The following is a 24,852-nucleotide window of genomic DNA, read 5'->3' on the forward strand; positions in this document are numbered from 1 at the left end:
TTTGCCAAAGACAGCAGTTTGCACTTAGTAGATTTTGTGTTGGTGATGTTAAAGGACATATCTCACATTTCTCTTTAATGTTCTGACTGCCTTAGGAAACTATTATTTTACATATTGTGGTAAAGTTGAATAAATACATCACTAGCATTCTACACGTATGTTTTAATATTTTCTTTACTAGCTGTTTTTCTACTAGTTGCCAGATGAATGAAGGAGTTTACGTTTTACACTATGTTTCCAACAATGTTGAGACAAGATTTTGGCTGTCAGTTCCTAAGTCCAGTCAGTTTTCATCATATTTTTCACTGCCCCAGATTCCCTTTGCAAAATTTTGTGAGATCAGGGAGACATCACCACCAGAGGTTAAATCCCCTAGATAATGTTTCTGGGCTCACTATATGTCTTTTCTCTGATCAATAGTGAGATCTCGTATTTCTATCACCAATAGAAATAAGGTAGGGGAGAGGCTGAAGAGGACACACTCTTGCCAGACGTGTTAGTTTTCATTATTGACTTCCCATTCAGTTGCTAGAATTAAATTACTTTTTTTTCTTCTTTCAAAACCTGTATATCCAGATGTAAAGCACATTACAGTTTCTTACTTTGTTCTTAGATAATGTAAATTATTTTGGAAATAAACTGTTAAAACAGAAAAATAGGTTAATTGGTCACAAATTGATATTAATACAAGTGTTGATGGAAAACGCAAAATTGTAAACTTTGGCGGCCGACGGGAGAATGTGTGACACTGCAGCACAATTTCACCACACAGCTGACAAGGATAATGGGGAAATTTTGATATCAGAGCATAAAGTCTCTGCAAATTTCATTCCGTTTACTCAATTCGACAGTAATTATGCCTCAAGGACAGGTGCATGAATAGTATATGCAGATGTCAGCATTTGAGAGAGGACATGTAATTGGTCTCAAAGAAGCCATTTGAAGTAATTGTCGAATCACTCGAATAGGACCAATGGCGTTGTTCGATGATGTTGGCAGGATTGCATAACTCTGGTTAAGCACATCATCAAGAAGGAAGCGGTCAGCATAGAGAGACAACAGAACGTGAGGACTGAGCACTTGTCAGAGAGGCACTCAGATCCCTGGATTCATCATTACCATTGAACGATGTGCAACTGATGACCACAAGGACCATTAATAGGCGGCTCACAGGGTGAGGCCTGAGCTAACACCACTCCTTGCACTGACGACCATTGGCCACTGTACACCAGCAAGCCTGTATGTAGTGGTGTGGGCCCATTTGGCGTGGTATCTCTTTGACTGGAGTAGAATTGTCTTCAGTTATTAGTATCACTGTGAAATGAGCTCCAGTGACCAGAAAAGATGTGTTTGGAGACAACCTGGACAGTAGTGGGATATCAACTCGACTGTCGCCCTTGGTATGGCCCTACAACCAAGAGTGATGGTCTAGGGTGCCATTTCATTTCATTGCAGGACCTCTTTGGCTGTCTTTTGTGGCTCCCTTACAACACAGCGATATGTCGATGATATTCTTGATTTTTCAGCAAAATAATGCCCGCGTGCACTTGACGAGAGTTTGTGCTGCTTGTCTAAGTGTTTGCCAAACCCTACCTTGACCAGCAACGTCGCTGGGTCTTGCCCAATTGAGAATGTTTGTAGCATTATGGGCAAGATCCTCCAACCAGCTTGGTATTTTGCTGATCTTACATGCCGATTGGATAGAATTTGGCATGATATCCCTCAGGGGGACATCTAACAACTCTATCAATCAACGCCAAGCTGAATAACTCCTTGCATAAGGGCTAGCTCGTTACAACACATTATTTGTCTGTTACATGTACATCACATCTGCCAATTTCTCCCCCATTCAGGTAATTCTTTTGTGTGTGTGTTTTTTTTTTAATTAGTATATGCACGCTGTAGTGCCAAAATGTTATAACTGCCTGTTTAATACTGTGTTGGTTCACCTAAGGAATGATTGGCAGCAGTTCTGCATAGCATGTATTCGTCATAATTTGGTAGCTTTCCAGCAGTCTGTGGCATCAAATGTTTATGCAGTAGGTCACACAATGTCTATAATTATGGAATGGTGGTATATAGGTGTGGAGGTGGCAGCTGATAACATCCCAGATGTGTTCCCTCAGGTTCACACCAACCGAATTTGGTGGCCAAGATTTCAATGTGAATTCAGTGTCACGCTCCCCATATCGCTGTGACACAGATAGTTATCTTTCTGAAGATATCTCACAATTGGGGTGTGACATCAAGCACTAAGGGGAGTAGATAGTCCAGAATAATGTACTTGTATTCTACAGCTGTCATGTTGCCTTCGATTACTGCCACAGGTCCTGTGGAAACCCATGTGAATGTCCCCTGTAGCTTAAGGCTGCCATCACAATGTGTGCCGAATGATGTACTCTGAAACACTTAGTTCTGAACCAGCATTGTACTCTGTCATCAGATCAACCACTTATCACAATAATCCTACTCTACAGAGTGGAGAAGCATCCGACCCCTACGGTCTGTGATGTGTAGATGTCCAGCACCTTATCATTTAATTGTTATCATTTGATTGTGGTTTCACCATCCTTCAGCCACTTTCTGTAGATGCTCACTGGTAAAAGAACATCTGATCAGCATTGCTGTTCCTGCACTTGTTCCCAGGCACTGTGTCATAACATCTGCTGTTTGCCAAAGACTTTTATGGCATTGCATTCCCCATTTGCAGCCCATATCATTGCTATTAGTGTTCACTCCATGTACATACTCTCCTTACAGTTTCATGTACTCTCAACACCACAAGGTGGCATTCAGTTTTGAGCTGGGCAGTGGTTGTAATGTTTTGGCTCATCAATGTATGTTATTTCTGAAACTTCCTGGCAGATTAAAACTGTGTGCCCGACCGAGACTCGAACTCGGGACCTTTGCCTTTCGCGGGCAAGTGCTCTACCAAGTGAGCTACCGAAGCGCGACTCGCGCCCGGTACTCACAGCTTTACTTCTGCCAGTACCTCGTCTCCTACCTTCCAAACTTTACAGAAGCTCTCCTGCAGGAACTGAAATTTAACAGTCACTATCAAATTTTGTTCAGAATTTGCAGCTGAATCCCCCCCCTTTTGGCCAAAACGCACAATAGATCCTGTGAAGAAAAGAACTGCCCAATGGTTAGAAAAAAACAAATCACATCAGCTACATGAAGAGCAGCATAAATGATCCACAAAACTACTGTCCAGTATCATTGACACTCAGTGTTTGTAGAATATTAGAACTAGAATATTAGAACATATTCTGTGCTCAAACATAACAAAGCGTCTCTAATGGAATGATCTGCTCCATGCCAGCCAGCTTGAATCCCAAAAGTGTGGAAAACCCAACTCGCTCTTTCCTCTCATGACACCCTGAAAGTATTGGCACATCACAAAATTCAGACAAGTAATAATTATGTCTACATCAGTGAGTCACCTTTGGAATCAGCCAACTCATTTAAATACTTGGACATGAGTGGAATTATCACATAGAGTAACTGACAAAAGTAATGGGATAGCAGTTACTTCCGTAAAATATCTGGGAGTATGTGTGCGGAATGATTTGAAGTGGAATGATCATATTAAATTAATTGTTGGTAAGGCGGGTGCCAGGTTGAGATTCATTGGGAGAGTCCTTAGAAAATGTAGTCCATCAACAAAGGAGGTGGCTTACAAAACACTCTTTTGACCTATACTTGAGTATTGCTCATCACTGGGTTATTTGGGAAGCGGGATAGTGTTACAGAGATGTTTAGCAAACTCAAGTGGCAGAGTCTGCAGGAGAGGTGCTCTGCATCGCGGTGTAGCTTGCTGTCCAGGTTTCGAGAGGGTGTGTTTCTGGATGTGGTATCAAATATATTGCTTCCCCCTACTTATACCTCCTGATGAGATCACGAATGTATAATTAGAGAGATTCGAGCGCGCACGAGGCTTTTTGACAGTCGTTCTTCCCGCAAACCATACGCGACTGGAACAGGAAAGGGAGGTAAAGACAGAGGCACGTAAAGTGCCCTCCGCCACACACCCCTGGGTGGCTTGCGGAGTATAAATGTAGATGTAGATGTAGAATAAGATTAGAACAGTAGAGGGTGTAGTAAAACAGAAGACTGAGCATCCAGTCAATGCGCAAGACACTATATCAGTTAAACTAAGTGACAATGTTAACAATTACACTAAATGACAGTGCTCTGACTGATGATTCTTAGGTTGTAAGCAATTTTAACAATCACTTTATAAGTGTAGCAGCAAAAATAGTATTAAATGGTTCAGGTGAAGGAGCAAATGAGTGTGTTACAAATTTCATCCCAAAAAACGAAGCAAATACAAGTAGCGAACGACAGCTTTCACTGAAATTAATGGAATTATAAAAATTATGAAAAATGAAAGGTCATGTGATATCGATGGAATTTGGAACAGAATTCTGAAAAGGTGATGTAATATCCTTAGTGATATATGAGTGGTATCTGTCATCCAGGGAATTTTCCCTGACAGATTAAAATATGCAGTTGTTAAACTTCTTTGCTCTTTATCATAAATATGACAAGAAAGTTTTAAATAATTATTGACCAGTCTTCTTACTAATGCCTTTTTCCAGAATATTTGAAAAAGTTATGTACTCCAAAGTACTCTCACATTTAAGTAGAAACAACTTAGTACCTCACATTCTGGATCCAGAAGTGATTAACTTCTCATGGGTGGGGTTTACAGTCGTGTAGAATTATTTAAAAGACATTATATTCACCATTGACTAGAGAGTTTTCATTTTCACAATTTCAGTTTCTTTGAAAACCTATCAGACTTATGGAACAAAATACCAAAACACAATATCAAGATAGTAACAGTGGATGTTAGTGGAAAAGTAATGGGGGATTTTAATGCAAATTTTGGAAAACAGAATGTTGTCAAACGTTCTGTTCAAATGATAATTTACATCAGAAAAGTAAGGACATGTTACATAAAGAAACATGGAATTCAAATAATAAGGAAACAGTAAATCAAGTTGGTCATGTGCTCATAGATAACAGACATAGAAAGGCAATAATAGATGTACAATCATTCTGAGGAGTGGAAATGGGATCAGAAAACAGTCTAGTTAAACAAGTACAATGAGAATCCTGTGAACGGGAACACGTTATGCAGGTCTTGGAGTCACTCGTGTCCACCTAGGAAAGTTTTTACTGACTTTAACAAAGGCGATGTTGGTCTGATGTATTTGACGATGCCCTTTGGCTACAGTCTCTAAAGGATCGTTGTAAGAAATACCAAAGTAAGATCAACCTGAAGATGCCTAAATAAGGCGAAACATGTAGTTGAAAAATAAAAAAAAAAATAAAATTTCAGTCAAGATCGTTTTTAACCAATACTGTTAAGCACTGGTTTGCTGTATGCCATATATGGGTAGGCTATCTGATGAGAATTAAGAGAATCAAGTGATTTCAAGAATATTCCTGGAGAAGTCATTTCATAGTAAAAGACCAAGAGGGAGAACCAGGAGTGCTTGGGTAAATGAATTAAAACAATATTTAACAGATTTAACAGAATTGGTGTGAGTAATTAGCAGGAAGTAGCACAAGATGGAAGCTTTTGGAGGCAGCTTGTGAGATTGACACAGAAGTTTCGAGTCCCTTAGAAGCCAGGAAGAAGAAGAAGAATTGCAATTTTGGCCTTACGGCCATTATCAAGTTGTGTACTGCAGACAACTGTGCTTTGGCAAAAGTCAAACATTAAAATCCTCCAACATGTACACATGTCATCCTTGTACCTGAACCTTGTAACTGGAAGGATACAGCAATGGTTAAATGAGTACAAGACTCTGTATGCTGTGAAAAATTACGTAAATTGCATAAAATATTACAAATATTGAATCCATCAACGAAAAATCCAGGATGGAATGTAACAATAAAATGAAAAGGATAGTTACTACTCACTATACAGCAGAGATGCTGAGCTGCAGAAAGGCACAATAAAAATACTGTCAGAAAGTTAGGTGTTGAGTCTGGCTTCAGCTGCCAGAGACTGTGGTCATGTGTGTGAGAGTTGCATTTGCACGAATGTGTGCATGTGTGTGTGTGTGTGTGTGTGTGTGTGTGTGTGTGTGTGTGTGTGTGTGTGTGTTGTCTACTTTTGACAAAGGCCTCGTTGTCCAGCAGCTAACTTTCCAACAGTCTTTTTGTTGTGCTTTTCAGCGACTCAGCATCTCCGTTATGTGGTGAGTAGCAAATATTGACATCCTTAACGTGAATCCCAATGAACTACCACTCCTTCACATCACCCGTATATAAAATCAAAACAACACGTTCAGCTGAGAATCTTAGCTCTGGTGGTTGTGTTTGTCATAGTTCAATAACAAAAAGGGAGAAACAGAAAAAAGACAAGGTGTAGTGGGGAGAGAAGAAAGTTGCTTGCAATATGTGTAGTTTTTTAATGAATGACTTCTCAGCCTGTTCATCATATTGTATTTGCCGTAAAAATTTTTATGGTTTCCTTCCTGCAATCATGTAAGAAAGTTTGCTTTTATTTTTTACAGACTTTGTTAGAAAAGGAGCAACTACTGCATCGGTTGAAATAACTATTAACAACAAAGGTGTACGTGCATATAAACCTGAAGAATATGGCAATATGATAATTATATGTAGAACATTAAGTGCGGTATCAGGACAGTCAACCTACAGAATACGATCAGCGAGAGGTTAGTAGATTAAGATTGTTCTGCATTTTACAGTGTTTTATATGGTAAAATCTGATCTCATGTTGAGTGAAATGAAATCAGTTACTTTTCAATGACACAAAGTCATCATTTTGATGGTTTGTTACTTTAATTGCACATCACATTTTCAAAAATTGTGGGTCTTCATAAAGTAATGAATCTTGAGGAAACTGCAGTGTGTATAGGAGACATGGAAAAGAAATACAAGTAGTGTGTGCATGTCTGAATTGTTCAGCACTGAAGTTTTTTACTCTTCATCAAGCTGTCAGACTATTTTCTCCATAGATGATTCTCTATGCAGTCCTTCCATTTTATCTTCTATGAAGCTATTGTTAGTTTTTAAGGAACTTCATATTTCTCCATGATTGACTGTCCATATATAATGTTATTTATGATGTTCCTTTCTTCTGTTATTTAAAAATTAATTGGCTTACAGTTACTTTCACCTCCCATATTCATAACTAGATCTCTATAGCATAATTTTAAGATAATTTATGTACTCCGCCTCTGTAAATGGGTCTTGTTTTTAAGATTGTTTGATTGTTTAGGGGAAGTCAAGTCATCAAAAAAGGAGGAATTGGATCGTATTGTCAGTCATCTAAATATTCAGGTTAACAATCCCATATCGGTGTTGAATCAGGATACAGCACGCACATTTCTGAGCAACAGTGATCCTGCAGAGAAATACAAACTTTTCAAAAAGGCAACACAACTACAAGCTATAGAAGATACATATCAGAACACAATAAAGAGCCTTGAAGAAGCCAAACGCATCTATCAGCAGAAAAGGAAGGTTAGTGATGATGAGTAGTAGGTTGGTGTGTGCACATGGGCACACACGTGTTTGTGCATGTGTTGGTGTTGTCTTTAAATATATTTCAATAAACAGATGGCAATAATGAGTGCTTATTTGTTGTGATATACCTATAATGGTTTTCGTAGAAACAACGAAATATATTTATGAAGTATGAATTAAGAAAAAAGGTTTAGCACATGGCAAATTGTATTAGAGATGCAATGATGTGAGACTGTGTATGATCTCTGTGTTTTTTTAATAACAACAGATACCTTTGTTACAAGAACACCCACTTAACCAGATGTACTGTGCCAGTGCACCTGTGGAATGAAAATATGCGTTGAAATAAATTTTTCATGAGGAGCTTTAGGATGACCTGATTGTACTCGAATCATAACATAGTGATGAGTTTTTGCTGCATTTATGATAAAGCTAACACAAGCTTTTGTCAGCAAAATTAAGAATAGATATTCACATAGCCAGTTTTGCCTGCACATAACTGTCATGTAACTCATATGATCATGTTTATGAACAGTCCAAGCTTAAAATTATTTTCAATTTTAACTGTATACAGGATTTTTAAAAAAATAGTAAATAGGTAATAATTGTTTATTAAAATCCATGATCAGGATCTCTGGTACTGATGATGTTTTTTTACTTGGTAATCTCTGATGGTGAGTTTGGTAAAGAATTAGCTATAGTGAAGTCAGTGTGAGTTGATCCGTGACAGTTATATTGGGTTGGCTGCGGCTGCTTAATGGGCCTACCTGAACCAATAAAGTAACATGATTTTATAAATGTCTTTATGGCAACGGTTCAATGTTATCGCAGCTCTGTAGATGGCTGCTGTTTTCACCTGCAGAGATTAGTGCTTCACAGTTGAAAGCTAGCAACAGCACTGTGAGCTGCCAGGAATCGTCCTTCACCGACTTAACTATAGGAGAATGCATTAGCAAAAAGTGAAATTAAATTTTGGAACATGGAAACATCTGTAACAAAATAATTGTTCTACTTGTGTTTTCTTGAAAACTTCTTTCAAAACCTTTTAATCCTCAAAATCGAATAGTTTTCTGATTGGTGTATTGTTGATTGTTGTAACATCTAGAACAGACTGTTCCAATGCTGTCCCATGGGGCAACCATGCCCGTGTCTGCTCCTCAATGCTCTAATTGGCAGGGGCAGGTAACGTTGGCTACATGTCAGAAGGTTGTATTGCATGTGTTCTGCACATGTATGAGCTGTTTAGACACCCCAGTTAGGCCAGTGGAGTATGATTATGTATGCTGCAGCCTGGCTGGATGACTGCTATAGGTCATCCTTTTGCCACCTGTTCCTGTGACCAAACGGCTGTCTGCGAGTAGCCTTTGAGTTGGAACAGGCTGATGTATACCTCTTAAAGTGCTAATTGTTTTGTAAGAATACTCTGTTGTTGGGACACATTGTGGTGCACAACTGCCTCAGTTTACTTTTGGTGTATTTATTTACAGTCTGTCCTACAAGTTCTAAATTAGCCACATGTAAACTAAAAAGTAACTTAAGAGTATCTTTACATCCAGCTTCACCAAAGTTTTGCTGATACAGTGTTTAGTGTAGATGGAGGCCAGGAGGATTACTGTTTTGAATGATATCTTGGAAGTGTATCTCTGGTTTAATGATTCAGAGAATCTGGTGTTACGAAACACGATCCAAATGACAGAGGTTGTATAGCAGCATGTTTTGTCACTAGATAGTTATCTCTGATCTCGGTCACATTTTGGTGGTGGCCATTCGTTGGAGTGGACAGCTGATCAGTAGTTATGCTCACATGCAACGCTGGACAGCAATCACAGCAGGGTTGGTTATGACTACCTTCACAGGTAGCCCTGGCTCTGATAGGATAGGATAGGAAAGCCTGTGACAGATCTGAAGTAAGATGAGCCAGGTGGGTGAATCGACAGGTCACGCACCTAGACAACAGCTTGGGAGTAGGTGTTGCATAAAGCTGGACTAGGGTATTGCATAGATTGGGTGGGATGTGGAATGGGTGGGAAGGATTGCATGTAGGATTTTTTTCATTTCTGTGCCCATGCCAGATGAATGACCATCACCAAAGTGTGGCCAAGAGCAGATTTGACCACCCAATGGCAGAATACGCTGCTGAGCATGACATGCTTGATTTAAATGACTGGTTCACTGTGTCAGGTTCTCTGATTACACTGATGAGAGCTTGCAACACACCCTTCAGTCTCATAATTCTCGTGGCCTCAATCTCCTCCCCACCCTGCTCCTCACCCACCAAGACCCCTTCCCCGTGACCCTAACTTCATTTATCCTGCACCGATACCCTCTTGCCACAGTTTCCCTCTTCATCAGTCCTATCCTTTCCTCCCAGCAAACTCTTCCAAGGGGTCAGGAGTGGAGTGGCATAGGGATGGATCATGTGTAGCTTTGGTGGATGACAGAACACCACTTTAGGAGTGATGGGAAGGATCATTCATAGGATGACCTTCATTTCTGGACATGGTCATAGGTACTGTAATCTTGGTGAAGGAAATGGTGTAGTTGCTCCTGTCTGAGGTGATGTTAAGTGATGTGGGGGGATCACCTTTGTAGCTGATTCTTGGTGATGGGAAGATTGGGAATATGTGCAGATATGGCATGGGAAATCTGTTCATGGACTATGTCTGGGGGAAAGTTCCTGTTTGTAAGAGCTCTTATGGGATCTTCAGCATACCGGGCAAGGGAATTCTCATTACTACAGATATGCCATCCAAATGTGACCAGGCTGTGTGGTAATTATTTTTTATTTTGGAAGGGGTGAAAGCTGTCAAAATGCTAGTACTTTTGGCGGTTAGTGGGTTTAATATGACAGAGCCATTAGAAAGGTGGAGGACAACATCCTGGAAGGTGGCATGTTGGGCTAACAATGGCCAGGTGAAATGGGCAGGAGAGGTGTTGAGGTTGTGGGGGAATGAGTATAGAGTGCCCCGGCCCTTTTTATGGACCATCTGGTGGGAACCTTCCTAGCATCTTACAACAAGCTCTTTGTATGATTCAGTTTCGATGATGATGTATACATGATCTGGGCTCAGGTCCAAGACACCATATTCTTATAAATCCACCACTTCAACACGCAGTCCTCCTCATCCCAACATGCCACCTTCCTTGACTTTGTTCTCCACCTCTTTGATGGTTCCATCCACTCCTCTCTACATATTAAAACCACCAACAGTACCTGCATTTGGCACCTGTCACGCCTTCCACACCAAAAAATAACTACTACACAATCTGGCCACTCATGGCTAGCATATCTGCAGTGACAAGAATTGCCTTGTCCAGTATGCTGACAGTCTTCCAAGGGCTTTCACCAATGGAACACTATCCTCCCCTCTGCCCCTCTCCAAACTTAGTTCACTTAGTACACAGGCATCCCGTACCATATCCTCAAACAACCCTAATCCTCCAACTACTCCCAAGGATCAGCTTTAAAGTAGTGACCCCCATGTCAACTAATATCAAATTGGACTAAAGCAACTGAAACATATATTTTGCCATGGTTTGAAATACATCTGTCATCTTGCCCTGAAATGAGCGACATCCTACCAAAGATTCTTCCCACTCATTCTAAAATGGTATTCTGTCACCCATCCAACCTACACAACACCCTGGTTGACCTCTATCCCAGTCCCACTACAAACATTTTGCCCAGGGATCATACCCTGTGGAAGACCCAGTTACATCATCCGCCCAGCACTTCCTACTCCAGTGCTATCAGTGGTTTATCCTATCCCATCGAAGATGGGTCACTTGTGAAAGCAGTTATGTCATGTACTAACTCTATTGCAATCACAGCTTAGCTTTTTGTGTTGGCATGACAACCAATCAGATGCCATCCAGGATAATGGTCTTGCCAAACTGTGGACAAGAACAGAGTTGACTACCCAGCGGCACAACACACTGAATACAAAATACTCACCGAGCAAGGAGGCGCAGTAGTTAGCACTCTGGACTCGCATTCGGGAGGACAACAGTTCAATCGTGCATCTGGCCATCCCGATTTAGGTTTCCTGTGATTTCCCTAAATTGCTCCAGGCAAATGCTGGAATGGTTCCTTTGAAAGGGCATGGCCGACCTCCTTCACCATCCTTCCCTAATCTGATGAGACAATGACCTCGCTGCTTGGTCTCTTCCTCCAAACATCCCAACCCAACAAAATACTCGAGTACAAAGGATGTTTTGCAGTGCATGCCATCTGGATCCTTCCCTCCAGCACTAGATTTTTCTGAATTACGTAGATAGATGTGATCCTTGCGACACATCCTTCACTCGCGTTATCCCCCGGGCCTCAGTCTCCACTAACCTCCTGTTCCAACACCTTCTACCCAACAGTTTCCTTTTCTCTTCCTGTCACCCCTCCCAACCCACACTTCCATGTCATCTTAATGGTATGCCACACCCGAACAGCTCCAGTGCCCGTGAATCACACGCCTAGCCCATGCACTCGCACCTTTCCCTCCCGCATTCCTAGCCAGCTCACCTGCTGCCTCCCTCCAAGCCACTGTCTGCCCATTTCCAACACCTCTTTCAACTTCCCACCTTTATATCCATCCACTCACCCCACCTGATATAACCCCACTCCAGTCCACTTGGTGAACAGCGAGCCTGGCATTGTGTGTCAAGTTGGCACAGTGTAGGGGCACAGGTGTGTGTGTGTGTGTGTGTGTGTGTGTGTGTGTGTGTGTGTGTGTGTGTGTGTGTGAGAGAGAGAGAGAGAGAGAGAAAGCAAGAGAGTTTTTATTGTCTTGTTTGTGCCTGTCAACAGCTCATTGCTTCCGCTACTCAAAGTATGCTCTTGTTTACTCCTAAATGATTTGCAGTCTGCCAGAACTTTCTTTACTACATTTATTTATACATTTTGTTTATTGTATCTAATAAATGAAATTATTCTATTCTCTTTTTTACCATGCAGATGTACAAGAGCTCATAGACCCTTAGTTCCACTAGTAATAATTAAGCATAATGCTGAGTAGCTCTTCACCTAATAAATATCTTTCTTATGTTTCTCAGTGTAGGAATAACTCAGCAATTTTGCATTATGCTAGTCAGAGATCACTCATTCTAACTTTCGATTATTATTGCTAACATGATTCTTTTATGTCAGTGAAAGGATATAAAAATTAATTATTTGTCCTTTAACTCTACCAGTATTAATTTTATTCAATTATCTTTTCTCTAAGTGTGATTTCTTTAGTGATTTAACACTTTATCTCAGGCTCTCAAAATATGATATAGTTCATCTTTTATCCTATCAGTTACAGAAAAGTCAGTTCAAATCTCTTCCAGGTCAGGCGTTGGCATCTATCAGTGCTAACTCAATTACTGTGTTATGATAAATGCGAAAACTCAAAATAGCACTCTAGTAAATTAACATAGTGGTGTTTTTTGTTAATCTTAATTCCTCAGTACCACAGGTAACGAGATAGCAATTTGACTGTAAATCTGTTGAGTTTGCTACTAAAGAAGTCACATAGCACACCTGGTAACCGTAAAAGTAGCTCATATCTCAAATAAAATTTATAACCTAGCCTTCTTGGTACTCAGTTCACATGAACAGCCATCCTTCCAGTACAGACCAACAAAAACCAACGAGAATAAATTTCATAGCTTTCCGGATAAGGGCCTGTCACAGAATTACTAACTTGAACTGTATATCAGTCAGAAATACCACGAACCAACTCTCTGTCCTCTGCATCAGCTAATGATTCTTAAGATTTACTCATCAGTTAATACCTTTAATTGAAATATTTCTAACTATAGTATCAACAATCATTTCTGGTTTTCCGTCAAGTTTATAGATTTGTTCTGAAAAACCTTTAAAATTTTCATAACTGATCTACAGTTATAGTTGAGGGTACTAAATTGACATTATAATATTGCTCGCCCGTAGCAATTTGCGGTGACTTTAAATAGCCAACTCGCCCATCTGGTCAACTCTCGATCCAAATCTCAGCACTTTTCAAAACCCACTCTGAACTGGCATAGAAGTATGAAGCACAAAGGAACATTTTTATTGAAACTTTTAACAGTAAATACGTTGTAGATATTTGCAGTCTGTTCCATGGGGTATGGAAGCTAGCGCTGCACATGGGTGCCTCTGTTAACCCAACATCTTCAGGCACAATGGTTTGCATTTGTCACCAGTCACCAGGGATGTATACTGGAACAATGGTGTCACAAGATATGATTGGATGAACCTTGATTTCAATGCCTCCGATGGGAGGCACCATGTGTGGTGCAGACCATATCAATCAGTGGATCCCTTCTGCCAAGAAGGTGTGGTTCAAGGCAGCAATGTCTGTGTTATGGTCTGGGATGCATTTTCCTTGTATGAAATGGACACCCTAGTTGTTTTGCAAGGAACTTTGAATAGTCTGCAGCATGTTGAGCTGTTTGGGAACCATCTCCACCCATTTTTTTCCTTCCTGACGGTTCTGCAGTGTTTCAAGATGATAATGTGCTCCCACATCGCTACCATGTCACCTGGGAATGCATTGAAGGTCTAAAGACTGAGATGCCTCCCCCCCTCCCCCCCCCCCCCTCCCAGAACCCAGATTTGAAACCCATCAAACATATCTAGGATGCCATGGAAAGCAGGCGCTGTGCCGTGGATCCTGCACCTGTGAACAGATCAGAATTGGCTGCCACTCTGCAAACAATTTAGTATCAGCTGCTTCCAGAGAAGAACCAGGGACATGTGGATTCACTTCCATGGCATCTTACTGCAATCTGCAGGGTCAAAGGAGGCCCCTCACATTATTAAGTGGCTATCCTGTGACGTTTGCTAAGTCAGTCTGTTGGCATTTGTGATGCTTGTACCTGCTTCATGTTGCTCTATACTATATAAAGTTTTTACATATGAACATACAATATATATCAAAAATACACCAAACATACATAATAGCTTACTACAGTGTTAGTTTTCCACTGTAAAAGCTATCTGTATCTAAGACTGTGTGATTACTGTTCTCGTGATCCCCAAAAAAACTCCATTTTAGGCATGTCGTAACATTTTGGTGCCATTGATGTGGAGCTCCATACTGTTGTACCTGAAATTCTACAACTCCTCATTGAATGGAGAAAGATATTGTGCAATACACATGAACTTTTGTACTCTCGAGTTGAATTGTGTTTGGAAATTTTCTACTTTCATGTTTTGAAGCCTATGTTCACATAATTCTAAGCGTGTTATCTTGTAATTCTTGCAAATAGCTTCTACTAGTTGCAGTTATTATTGGTAGAAAGATTTTTGCATTTGTTTAAGTTCTCTGTTTGATCTGTGCATTGACTTCTTTGAGCTACTCTCAAAACACTTCCTAATTCATGCAGTGGTGTCTTTTGATACGTGATCTGGCTTTTCTCTGTACTTGAAGAGCAATGTCCTCAAATTTTACAGATGCTCTTTCTTAATCTAATTCACAATTTAAACTGCTGTACATTAGGAGAACTCAAGTAGTAGTGGTCTATTTTAAGAAAGCATTTTGTTGCATACAGTACATGGTTGATTGAAATTCAGTTTATAGTCCAGAAGCTGTAGCCATGTGAAATTGAGTCGATCCTTTTCCATCAACACATGTTACTATTTTAAACAATGGAAAATCCAAGAAGGAATGTGAAATACTATGAAAAGGATAGTTGCTACTCATCATATAGTAGAGATGCTGAGTCACAGATAGGCCTGTCTGCAACTCAAGATCTCTGCTGTATGGTGGGTAGCAACTGTCCTTTTCATAATAAAGTGTTACTAGTTTACATGTGCAGGAGATATTTTCAGTGTGTTTTTGCACATCTCCATAGAATAAACATTTGCTCAAATTTTCAGTAGCTTCTTAAATGATATAAAAGCACAATGAGAACATTACAACACTGGCACATGTATTTGTTGGCAATACAGTCATTCTCTAATTTTGATATCCATAAAAAAATAATTTTTTTATTTTAATTTGTTTATTTACTTTTTATTGTTACTTGCCCATCATTAAGTATGTAATATTTATAGCAGGTTAAAAATGATGAATAGCAGTTGAATGCACTGCTATCATGCCTTTTTACGTGTTGCAGGCAGCTGATGCTTTGAAAGCTGAAATAAAAGATCTTAAAAAGCGGTGTGATTATTACAACTCCATGGCAAATCATGACAAGAAAATGCGCTTCTTGGAGAATGAACTGATGTGGTCTTTGGTTTGTATTATCAACACAATGGATTTTTATCAAAGCGTTTTATCATCAAGCCCTATATTAAAGTTGTCCTCCCTCTATTCTGTACAGGCTATTCGTGAGGAAAATTTGTACAAACAACTTCAAAATGATTTACAGGCAGAAATTGCCAAATGTCCAGATATGAGGAAAGGAATAGAAAAACATCAATCCGAAGCTGAAGAACTTGTTGACATAAATAGGTAAGTAGTTATTCAGTGTCCCTTTCATCCCTTGGTTTATTCAAAGTGTTTTTAATGATTTGAAGCTGCAAGTATTCTTATATAAATGAGGAGAACCAGAAACCAACACTGCTATAAGGAATGTTTCCTGATGTGCTGCCACTCATTGAACATCCTCAAGCAAACTGCATTGTAACATAACAGAGACAATTAGTAAATACAGCTGTTGTTGTGAAATAATATTTAAGAAATCTCTACATTAGAAATACCCAGTATTTGTAGAGTGCTGTGGTGCACATGAAACTGGTTTCAATACCATGTGCTTTTTTCCAAGCGTAATGAAAGCATACTAATGAGTACAAATGCCAGTGTGCCGTTATTAAGAAGAGCTAAGTTGAAGTGAGCCACATACATATTGTACTTTATGAGGGAATGACTGGAGTTGTCAAGATAGAAACTTTAATGTATGAGACGATTTTTAGATAAATATATCTTCGACTAACTTTGACCTGTGTGCCTGCTAAGGCCAGCAGACTTCAAATTTTCATTAATATTACATTGTACATGCCCCTTGTAGGAAACTTGGCCTCACAGCAAATAAAATAAGAACTGTTAAGCTTACAGTTTATTCCCAACCGCAGAAAGAAGCCAAAGTCTTCATATAACTGAAGTTTATTACCTGGCACCTGCCGCCAGCCAGTGTGGCTTCAATATGGTCAGTTACATGACTAACATATTGTTGATTTTTCGGTGAATATACACAATGTGATCAAAAGTATTCGGTCAGCTACAAAAACATACGTTTTTCATATTAGGTGCATTGTGCTGCCACCTACTGCCAGCCTACCTCAGTAGTCATTAGACATCATGAGAGAGAAGAAAGGGGCACTCCGTAGAACTCGTGGACTTCGTATGTGGTCAGGTGATTGGGTGTTACTTGTGTCATATGTCTGTATGCGAGATTTCCACACTCCTAAACATCCCTAGGTCCACTGTTTCCAATGTGACATTGAAGTGGAAACGTGAAGGGTCACATACAGCAAAAAAGTGTACAGGCTGACCTCATCTGTTGACTGACAGAGACACCCGACAGTTGAAGAGGTTCTACATCTACATCTACATTCATACTCCGCAAGCCACCCAACGGTGTGTGGCGGAGGGCACTTTATGTGCCACTGTCATTACCTCCGTTTCCTGTTCCAGTCGCGTATGGTTCGCGGGAAGAATGACTGTCTGAAAGCCTCCGTGCGTGTTCGAATCTCTCTAATTTTATATTCGTGATCTCCACGGGTGGCATAAGTAGGGGGAAGCAGTATATTCGATACCTCATCCAGAAACGCACCCTCTCGAAACCTGGCGAGCAAGCTACAGCGCAATGCAGAGCGCCTCTCTTGCAGAGTCTGCCACTTGCGTTTGCTAAACATCTCCGTAACGCTCTCACGGTTACCAAATAACCCTGTGACGAAACGCGCCGCTCTTCTTTGGATCTTCTCTATCTCCTCCGTCAACCCGATCTGGTACGGATCCCACACTGATGAGCAATACTCAAGTATAGGTCGAACGAGTGTTTTGTAAGCCACCTCCTTTGCGGATGGACTACATTTTCTAAGGACTCGCCCAATGAATCTCAACCTGGTGCCTGCCTTACCAACAATTACTTTTATATGATCATTCCATTTCAAATCGTTCCGCACGCATACTCCCAGATATTTAACAGAAGTAACTGCTACCAGTGTTTGTTCCGCTATCATATAATCATACAATAAAGGATCCTTCTTTCTATGTATTTGCAATACATTACATTTGTCTATGTTAAGGGTCAGTTGCCACTCCCTACACCAAGTGCCTATCCGCTGCAGATCTTCCTGCATTTCGCCACAATTTTCTAATGCTGCAACTTCTCTGTATACTACAGCATCATCCGCAAAAAGCCGCATGGAACTTCCGACACTATCTACTAGGTCATTTATATATATTGTGAAAAGCAGTGGTCCCATAACACTCCCTTCTGGCACGCCAGATGTTACTTTAACGTCTGTAGACGTCTCTCCATTGATAACAACATGCTGTGTTCTGTTTGCTAAAAACTCTTCAATCCAGCCACACAGCTGGTCTGATATTCCGTAGGCTCTTACTTTGTTTATCAGGCGACAGTGCGGAACTGTATCGAACGCCTTCCGGAAGTCTAGGAAAATAGCATCTACCTGGGAGCCTGTATCTAATAATTTCTGGGTCTCATGAACAAATAAACCAAGTTGGGTCTCACACGATCGCTGTTTCCGCAATCCATGTTGATTCCTACAGAGTAGATTCTGGGTTTCCAAAAACGAAATGATACTCGAGCAAAAAACATGTTCTAAAATTCTACAGCAGATTGACGTCAGAGATATAGGTCTATAGTTTTGCGCATTGCTCAACGACCCTTTTTGAAGACTGGGACTACTTGTGCTCTTTTCCAATCATTTGGAACCTTCCGTTCCTCTAGAGACTTGCGGTACACGGCTGTTAGAAGGGGGGGCAAGTTCTTTCGCGTACTCTGTGTAGAATCGAATTGGTATTCCGTCAGGGTGTTCGTAATTTGTAACAGGCAGACATATATCCAGACCATCACATAGGAATTCCAAACTGCATCAGGAATCACTGCAAGTACTATGACAGTTAGGCAGGAGGTAAATGCCAAACGACGCCTTGCTTGGTGTAAGGAGTGTAAACATTGGATGATTGAACAGTGGAAATACATTGAGTGGAGTGATGAATCATGCCACACACTGCGGCGATCCTATGACAGGGTGTGGGTATGGCGAATGCCCAGTGAACGTCATCTGCCAGCATGTGTAGTACCAACAGTAAAATTCAGAGGTGGTGGTGTTATGGTGTGGTCATGTTTTTCATGGAGTGGGCTTGCACCCCTTGTTGTTTTGCGAGGCACTATCACAGCATAGGCCTACATTGATGTTTTAAGCACCTTCTTGCTTCCAACTGTTGAAGAGCAATTAGGGGATGGCGATTGCATCTTTCAACATGATCGAGCACCTGCTCATAATCCGCAGCCTGTAATGGAGTGGTTACATGACAATAACTTCCCTGTAATAGCTTAGCATGTGCAGAGTCCTGACCTGAATCCTATAGAACATCTCTGGTATGTTATGGAACGCTGACTTCATCCCAGACCTCACCAACAGACATCAATCTCTCTCCTCAGTGCAGCACTCCGTGAAGAACGGGCTGTCATTCACCAAGAAACCTTCCAGCACCTGATTGAACATATACCTGCAAGAGTGGAAGCTGTCATCAAAGCTAAGGGTGGGCCAACACCATATTGAATTCCAACATTACCGATGGATGGCGCCACAAACTTGTAAGTCATTTTCAGCCAGGTGTCCGGATACTTTTGTCCACATAGTGTATTGTACATAGTTGGAAATGCTTATGACTGTCTATCAGTGCTACCCTGGCTGTGCATCATCACCTCTCCAAGGTAGTGATAACCAAAATTATGCCCAGAACATCAGAATACTAAATCAGTCTCTCCTTCTCATCCTGTCTGGTAAGTCTCCCCTGACCTGGAGTTCTGGGTGACTTTTCCAAACTCTCTCCATTTCCTAAACCTTGCCAGTCCTTTTTCTTCATCCTTCTTTCTTCCTCTTCAACCCTTCTGCCAGGAGGAGGAGCCACTGGCTCCGAAAGATTGCAATTTTCTTAACCTTTTATGTGTGTGTGCTCTCTTGCAGCCACTTGGTGAACAGATTTTTAATCTATCCAATTGCACTATATTTTCAAAAAGTGGGCACTTCAATATTTGACACAATTAAAACCAATATTTCAACCATCCAACTCTAAGTATTAAATTTTAACAAAATTTCTTCACTTACTGGTTTTCCAGTTGCACCAGTCACAGCCCCACTTCGAGGACTCCTGTTAATAGGAAAGAAGGAAAATGTGTTATTAACTTTTTTTCTTGTAAAACTCCTCTTTTGTGTGACGCCAGTAGCACTACTAGAATGTAATATGACATTCACGGGTGCTGTCTCAGTTAATTTCTTGACCATCTGTTCTAATTGTTCATCATTATATTGGTTCTTTTAACACCCTTGACTTGATTATTGTGACTTCTGAGAACAGGCTGCCTCTATGGTTCCTCTCTGTGCCTGTCTTCGTTATTGATTGATCTCTAATTAGAATTAAGTTTGTTATAACCCCTCTAGTTATCCTGCCTTTTATTATTCTTAAACACCCACAGATTTCCCCTCAATTCCTTTGCATTATTACTTTTGCATTTACTCAGTCTGATCACTTTGTTAAGGATCTCCTGCTCGTATATTTCCCAACTTTTCAATCTTGTGTAACTGCTCAAGGAAATGTAGTAGATGAGTGATCATAGCCCAATCCAAAACTAGCAGTTTCTTCCCTACCTTCTCTGTTCTTGTCTAATAGGGTAATCTAAATTTGTAGCTCTAAATGTATCCACTCCATCTGTTATGATATGGTTGTATGGTTGTGAGGTTAACAGTTTGATTCTCAGTCCCCCCTCACCCTCACCCGCACCCTCACTCCAATTCTTAGCTCTAAAGACACTTTAAAATCATGATATTTCTCAAATTAGTCTAAATGTAGCATACCCCACTGGGTAACACTGCCAATTAAATGGCTGATTACATATTTTACTTTTCTCTGATCTTTTTAGATAAAAAACCTACAATGCTTTCAAAAATAATACTTTTTCTTCACAACTAGAGGGTTTGACTGTGGGGAAGTGACTGTTAATGATTTACCCATTTCAAAAGTAAATCCTCCCACCATATATTATTCCTCTCGTTTTTGTTTTTGTTTTTGTTTTTTTTTTTTTTTTGTTAAAATTCATTCTAATTCACTTTTAATCTCTTATTTAATAAAAAGTTCAACACTTTCCATAATAATACACTTCCCATCTTCTTTATGATTTAATATTGGGTCCAGTTTTCCTCATACGTTTACTAAATAATTTCTTTTACATCCACTTAATATCTTTTTCATTCTAGAAATCAGTACATGCTTGATTTGTCCGCATGCAGTCAAAGCCTACATTATGTTTAATTCAGTTAATTTAGCCTCATACTTGTTACACAATCAACTTCCTTCAAATTATTTAATCCGTCTTGTAAAGCTTTCTTTTGACACATCCATTCACCCTTATTTGTTGGTTTACAGAGTAAACCTTTGTTTTGACACATCCATTCACCCTTATTTGTTGGCATACACAATCTCCAGTCATCGGTCAGTAGTTTATTTCTTGGTCGTCTTCACTAAGAAAAATCCATTTTTTCAATATAACAGCTTCTTGCCATCTTCTTTCTTCAATTTCAAAATTAAATCTTTACTTGACTAAATTATCTTAATAATTATTTCAGGTTCAGTTACTCAGTCACTACATATGAGGGTACACAGTGGTTGTTGTCGTAGGAACTTCAATGTGTTAGGCAAATCTCTCTTTGGCTGACTTAAACCTATGTGTCTGGCTAAGGGCAGCAGAATTGAATATCAGAGGTGGCTCTCACAGCAATCTAGGCTTCACAATAGCTAAAATCAGTTGCAGCCATTAGGCTTTCAGTTTACTCAAGAAGATCAAGTCTTTATATAAACAAAGGCATCTGCAATTTATCAGGGCGGAGGGGGGGGGGGGGGGAGGGGAGGCAAGAGGGAGCACTTTGGCTCCCCTGGAGTCTAGGTGCAGGCTTTTTGTTCATTGCAGAATTCTTATGAATTTATAGCAATGAGTGCCTGTGACTCGACTAAACTACAGATCTAACATTTCCTAACACAACTATACTTACTGTGATTTCAGCAGTACTCTTTTTCATTCAGAATTGTTGCAAACCTTTACAGAACCATGGTAAAATAGTGGCTTCAATCTTTTCTCTGTCACTCGCTCATGCAGAATTTGCCAAGCTGTAGAGAGGAGTCGATTGAACACCCTGACCAAAAGACAGCACTATATACTAAGGAGAGAATTATCAGTCATTTCAGTTACAATAAATTCTATGTACTTCTTCTCAAATTTAGTTCTTGAGGGACGAGACATTTTCAAAATAACCTAATCAGTTGTACCTGAAAGTGGCAATTTTACAATTTTTCCCTGTCTTGAAAAAATTTCTGTGGGCACCCATGCATATAACTAAAGTTTATTAATGCTTTCACTGCTACAGACATGGTCTCTGCATTCCGTACTTAGCACGACTTTGATCTTTGATGTGGCTGTACTGCTTGCCAAATGCAGCTATCTGTGCTGAAAGATGGCACTCTGGCCAGTATGAAATACTTATCATCCAATTTTAAGAAAATTATTATTTGAAAAAAATTGATTTTTGCTCATATCAGAGCCTGATATCTTTTGTTATTTGTCATAGTTGCTGCACTGCATAAAATTAAGTAAAACATTCCACAAAATTTTAAAGAGTTGGCTGAGGTAAGAACACATTGTGTAAACTTTGCATGTGGTTGATTTTACCTCATACGTTGTGGATAACATATTGAAATTTTATTTAAACTTGAGAGGAGAACAATATCTCATGTTGTTTACGAATTAAAGATTTTTATATATGATGGATGGTTGTGCATGATGCACTCATTTCCGTCCCTGCTTGTCATGAGTAATTGTGAACGATAACATGCAGAGAGTCACATGTGTTGTATGATAAATAATTGAAATTTATTTATTTGACAAGGTATCCAAGTAACTAGTCCGTAGCAGTGAGAGGTTGGCATGTCAGTAGCACTTCCGGAAAATGCAAAGGCCACGTTCAAGCACGTCCTCAGCACCTGGGGAGCAGCAGAACATGACAAGTTAACTTACGAACTTCCAGCTTGCTGGAATAATTGTAGGTCAGCAGCTTCTGTTAATCAGAACAACAAAAAACCAGCAAAGTTGCAAATTTCACTTTTTTTATTCAATTGATGACTAGTTTTTGGACCAGGGCCCATTTTCAAATGATTGTAACATAATCAAAAATGGTGTTTCCAAAAATGAACAAACCATGTCAAAAATGTGCAAACAGTTTCAACACATACAGATAGCTCTGGTTTTTTTATTTTTTTGGAAATACCACTCTTGGCTTTGAATTTTCAGAAATACCACAATTCGGAAATACTACTTTTGACTATGTTCCGACAATTTGAAAATGGGTCTCGGCCCAAAACTAGTCATCGAGTGAATAAAAAAAGTGAAATTTGCCACTTTGGTTGCTTTTTCATTGTACAAGTTAATTTGTCCTTGGCAGTTAGAGGGTTAACTAAAACCTGGTTCCAGCCAATGTTGTTTCAGTGTAGTCACCTACATACCTGTAGTACCATCAATTATACTTTAATACACAATAGTTATGTGGAGGTTTTGTAGTCCTAAATTATCTTCTGTGAATATAATATCCCATATTTTCAGGTCTTCTTGTCATAGTTCACAGCAGCGTGAAAACAGGGAGCTATAAAATGCATCCACCTGTTTGTCACTGTTACCTTGGCTGTGCAACAATGGGGAACCTCTAAAAGTTTCATCCAAACAAACTACCAACAGTACATGTTCTAATATAAAATTGTCCTATGGTTAACTACTAAAAATAAATCTGAACAATTTACCTCAAACCACACACAATTATACATTGCTATGATGTAATAATATGTGGTGGTATTTGTATTTTAATTTATATTTGCGAATTGGTATGCTCATTTCCTGTCTACATGCAACTGACGACCAACGCTTAATGTTTGTATATGTAGTGAAAAACTGAGCTGGACTTGGAGTGCCATATTGGTTTTCTTCCTATGTGCTATATGGGTTATTGAAAAGTAAAAGTTCTGATAGAGAAGACATAAAAGTGATTGAGACAGAGGATGGGGATATTATATTTAGTGCTTCCTACAGTGTGCCTTGGAGTGCCCCTCAACAGGAAATCAAGCCGTATACAAACATTATTCGACAGAGATCTTACTGTTGAATGCAGTATATCGATTTAACCTAAATAGTACACAATATGGAAGAGTATCAGAAAGTATATTTATATATTTAGTTTTTCTGATAGTAGCACTGAGAGTCTAACTCAGTTTTCTACTATGGAATAGTGACAATATAATGAAAACGATAGTTGGCACTCACCTCATAACGGAGATACTCAAGTCATTTTCTCAATTTGACTTGGTTCTTCAATTATGCGACCGTGGCTTTTCTACTTGTCAGTATACTGTTGCGTAGCTTGGCACAAGACACATTCTAATGAAACTGGTTTTGTGTGTACCAAAGCACTCTTCAAAATATTAGGCATCTATGAATAATGTAAAGATTTATCAGATATTTCATAAAGGCAGTTTTGGTAACTAATTATGTCTCTGTTACATTGTAATGCAGATCTCCTGAGGATGTTCCATGAGTGTAATCTGTTGCATCGATTAAAACATGTCTCAATAGCTATTCACAGTGCAGGAAAACTCAGGGAATAGCATATAACTATTCACACATCTGTCAAACCCTTAAGATTAATTGTTGTCAGTGAACACACTTAATGCTCATTTGTGACATCTGTGATATTGAGCGATAGAACATGCCAGAATTTCTTGCAAGAATGATTAATTGTGAAAATGATTGCTTCAGAGTTCTCGCTTTGGCTGCTTAGCAGTGAGCGCACAGGACATGGATATGCTGATATAGATTACCTTTCTAAAATGGGGCCCAGTTTTATGAATGTCTTCCTGAAATCAGATCAAAGGGTTCATTCCAATGAAAGAGCCTTTTGTTTTTCACCTGATGAAGATATCATTTCAAAAGAAGCCTATATATTTCTATTTATTTACTTTTTTCAGTATTGATATTTCAAAGGTTTGGTGTGAGAACTGACACACAGTGAAACCACATGGGAATAATTCTGAGCTATTAACTATAGCATGGGGCATGCACATGCATTTTATT

General features: G+C 39.6%; 1 protein-coding gene across 7 annotated transcripts in view; it reads left to right on the forward strand.

Moving 5' to 3' along the window:
* The window catches only part of LOC126273101 (structural maintenance of chromosomes protein 6), a 262,264-nt gene that overhangs the window by 102,222 nt on the left and 135,190 nt on the right, over positions 1 to 24,852 (forward strand). For all 7 annotated transcript variants that reach the window (XM_049976533.1, XM_049976532.1, XM_049976526.1 and 4 more), the window contains 4 exons: positions 6,534 to 6,695; positions 7,262 to 7,506; positions 15,607 to 15,726; positions 15,814 to 15,944. In XM_049976533.1, coding sequence (XP_049832490.1) covers positions 6,534 to 6,695; positions 7,262 to 7,506; positions 15,607 to 15,726; positions 15,814 to 15,944 — 658 coding nt within the window. The remainder of the gene's footprint in view (positions 1 to 6,533; positions 6,696 to 7,261; positions 7,507 to 15,606; positions 15,727 to 15,813; positions 15,945 to 24,852) is intronic.

Source organism: Schistocerca gregaria, chromosome 5, assembly GCF_023897955.1.
Source record: "Schistocerca gregaria isolate iqSchGreg1 chromosome 5, iqSchGreg1.2, whole genome shotgun sequence".
NCBI classification, from domain to species: Eukaryota; Metazoa; Arthropoda; class Insecta; order Orthoptera; family Acrididae; genus Schistocerca; species Schistocerca gregaria.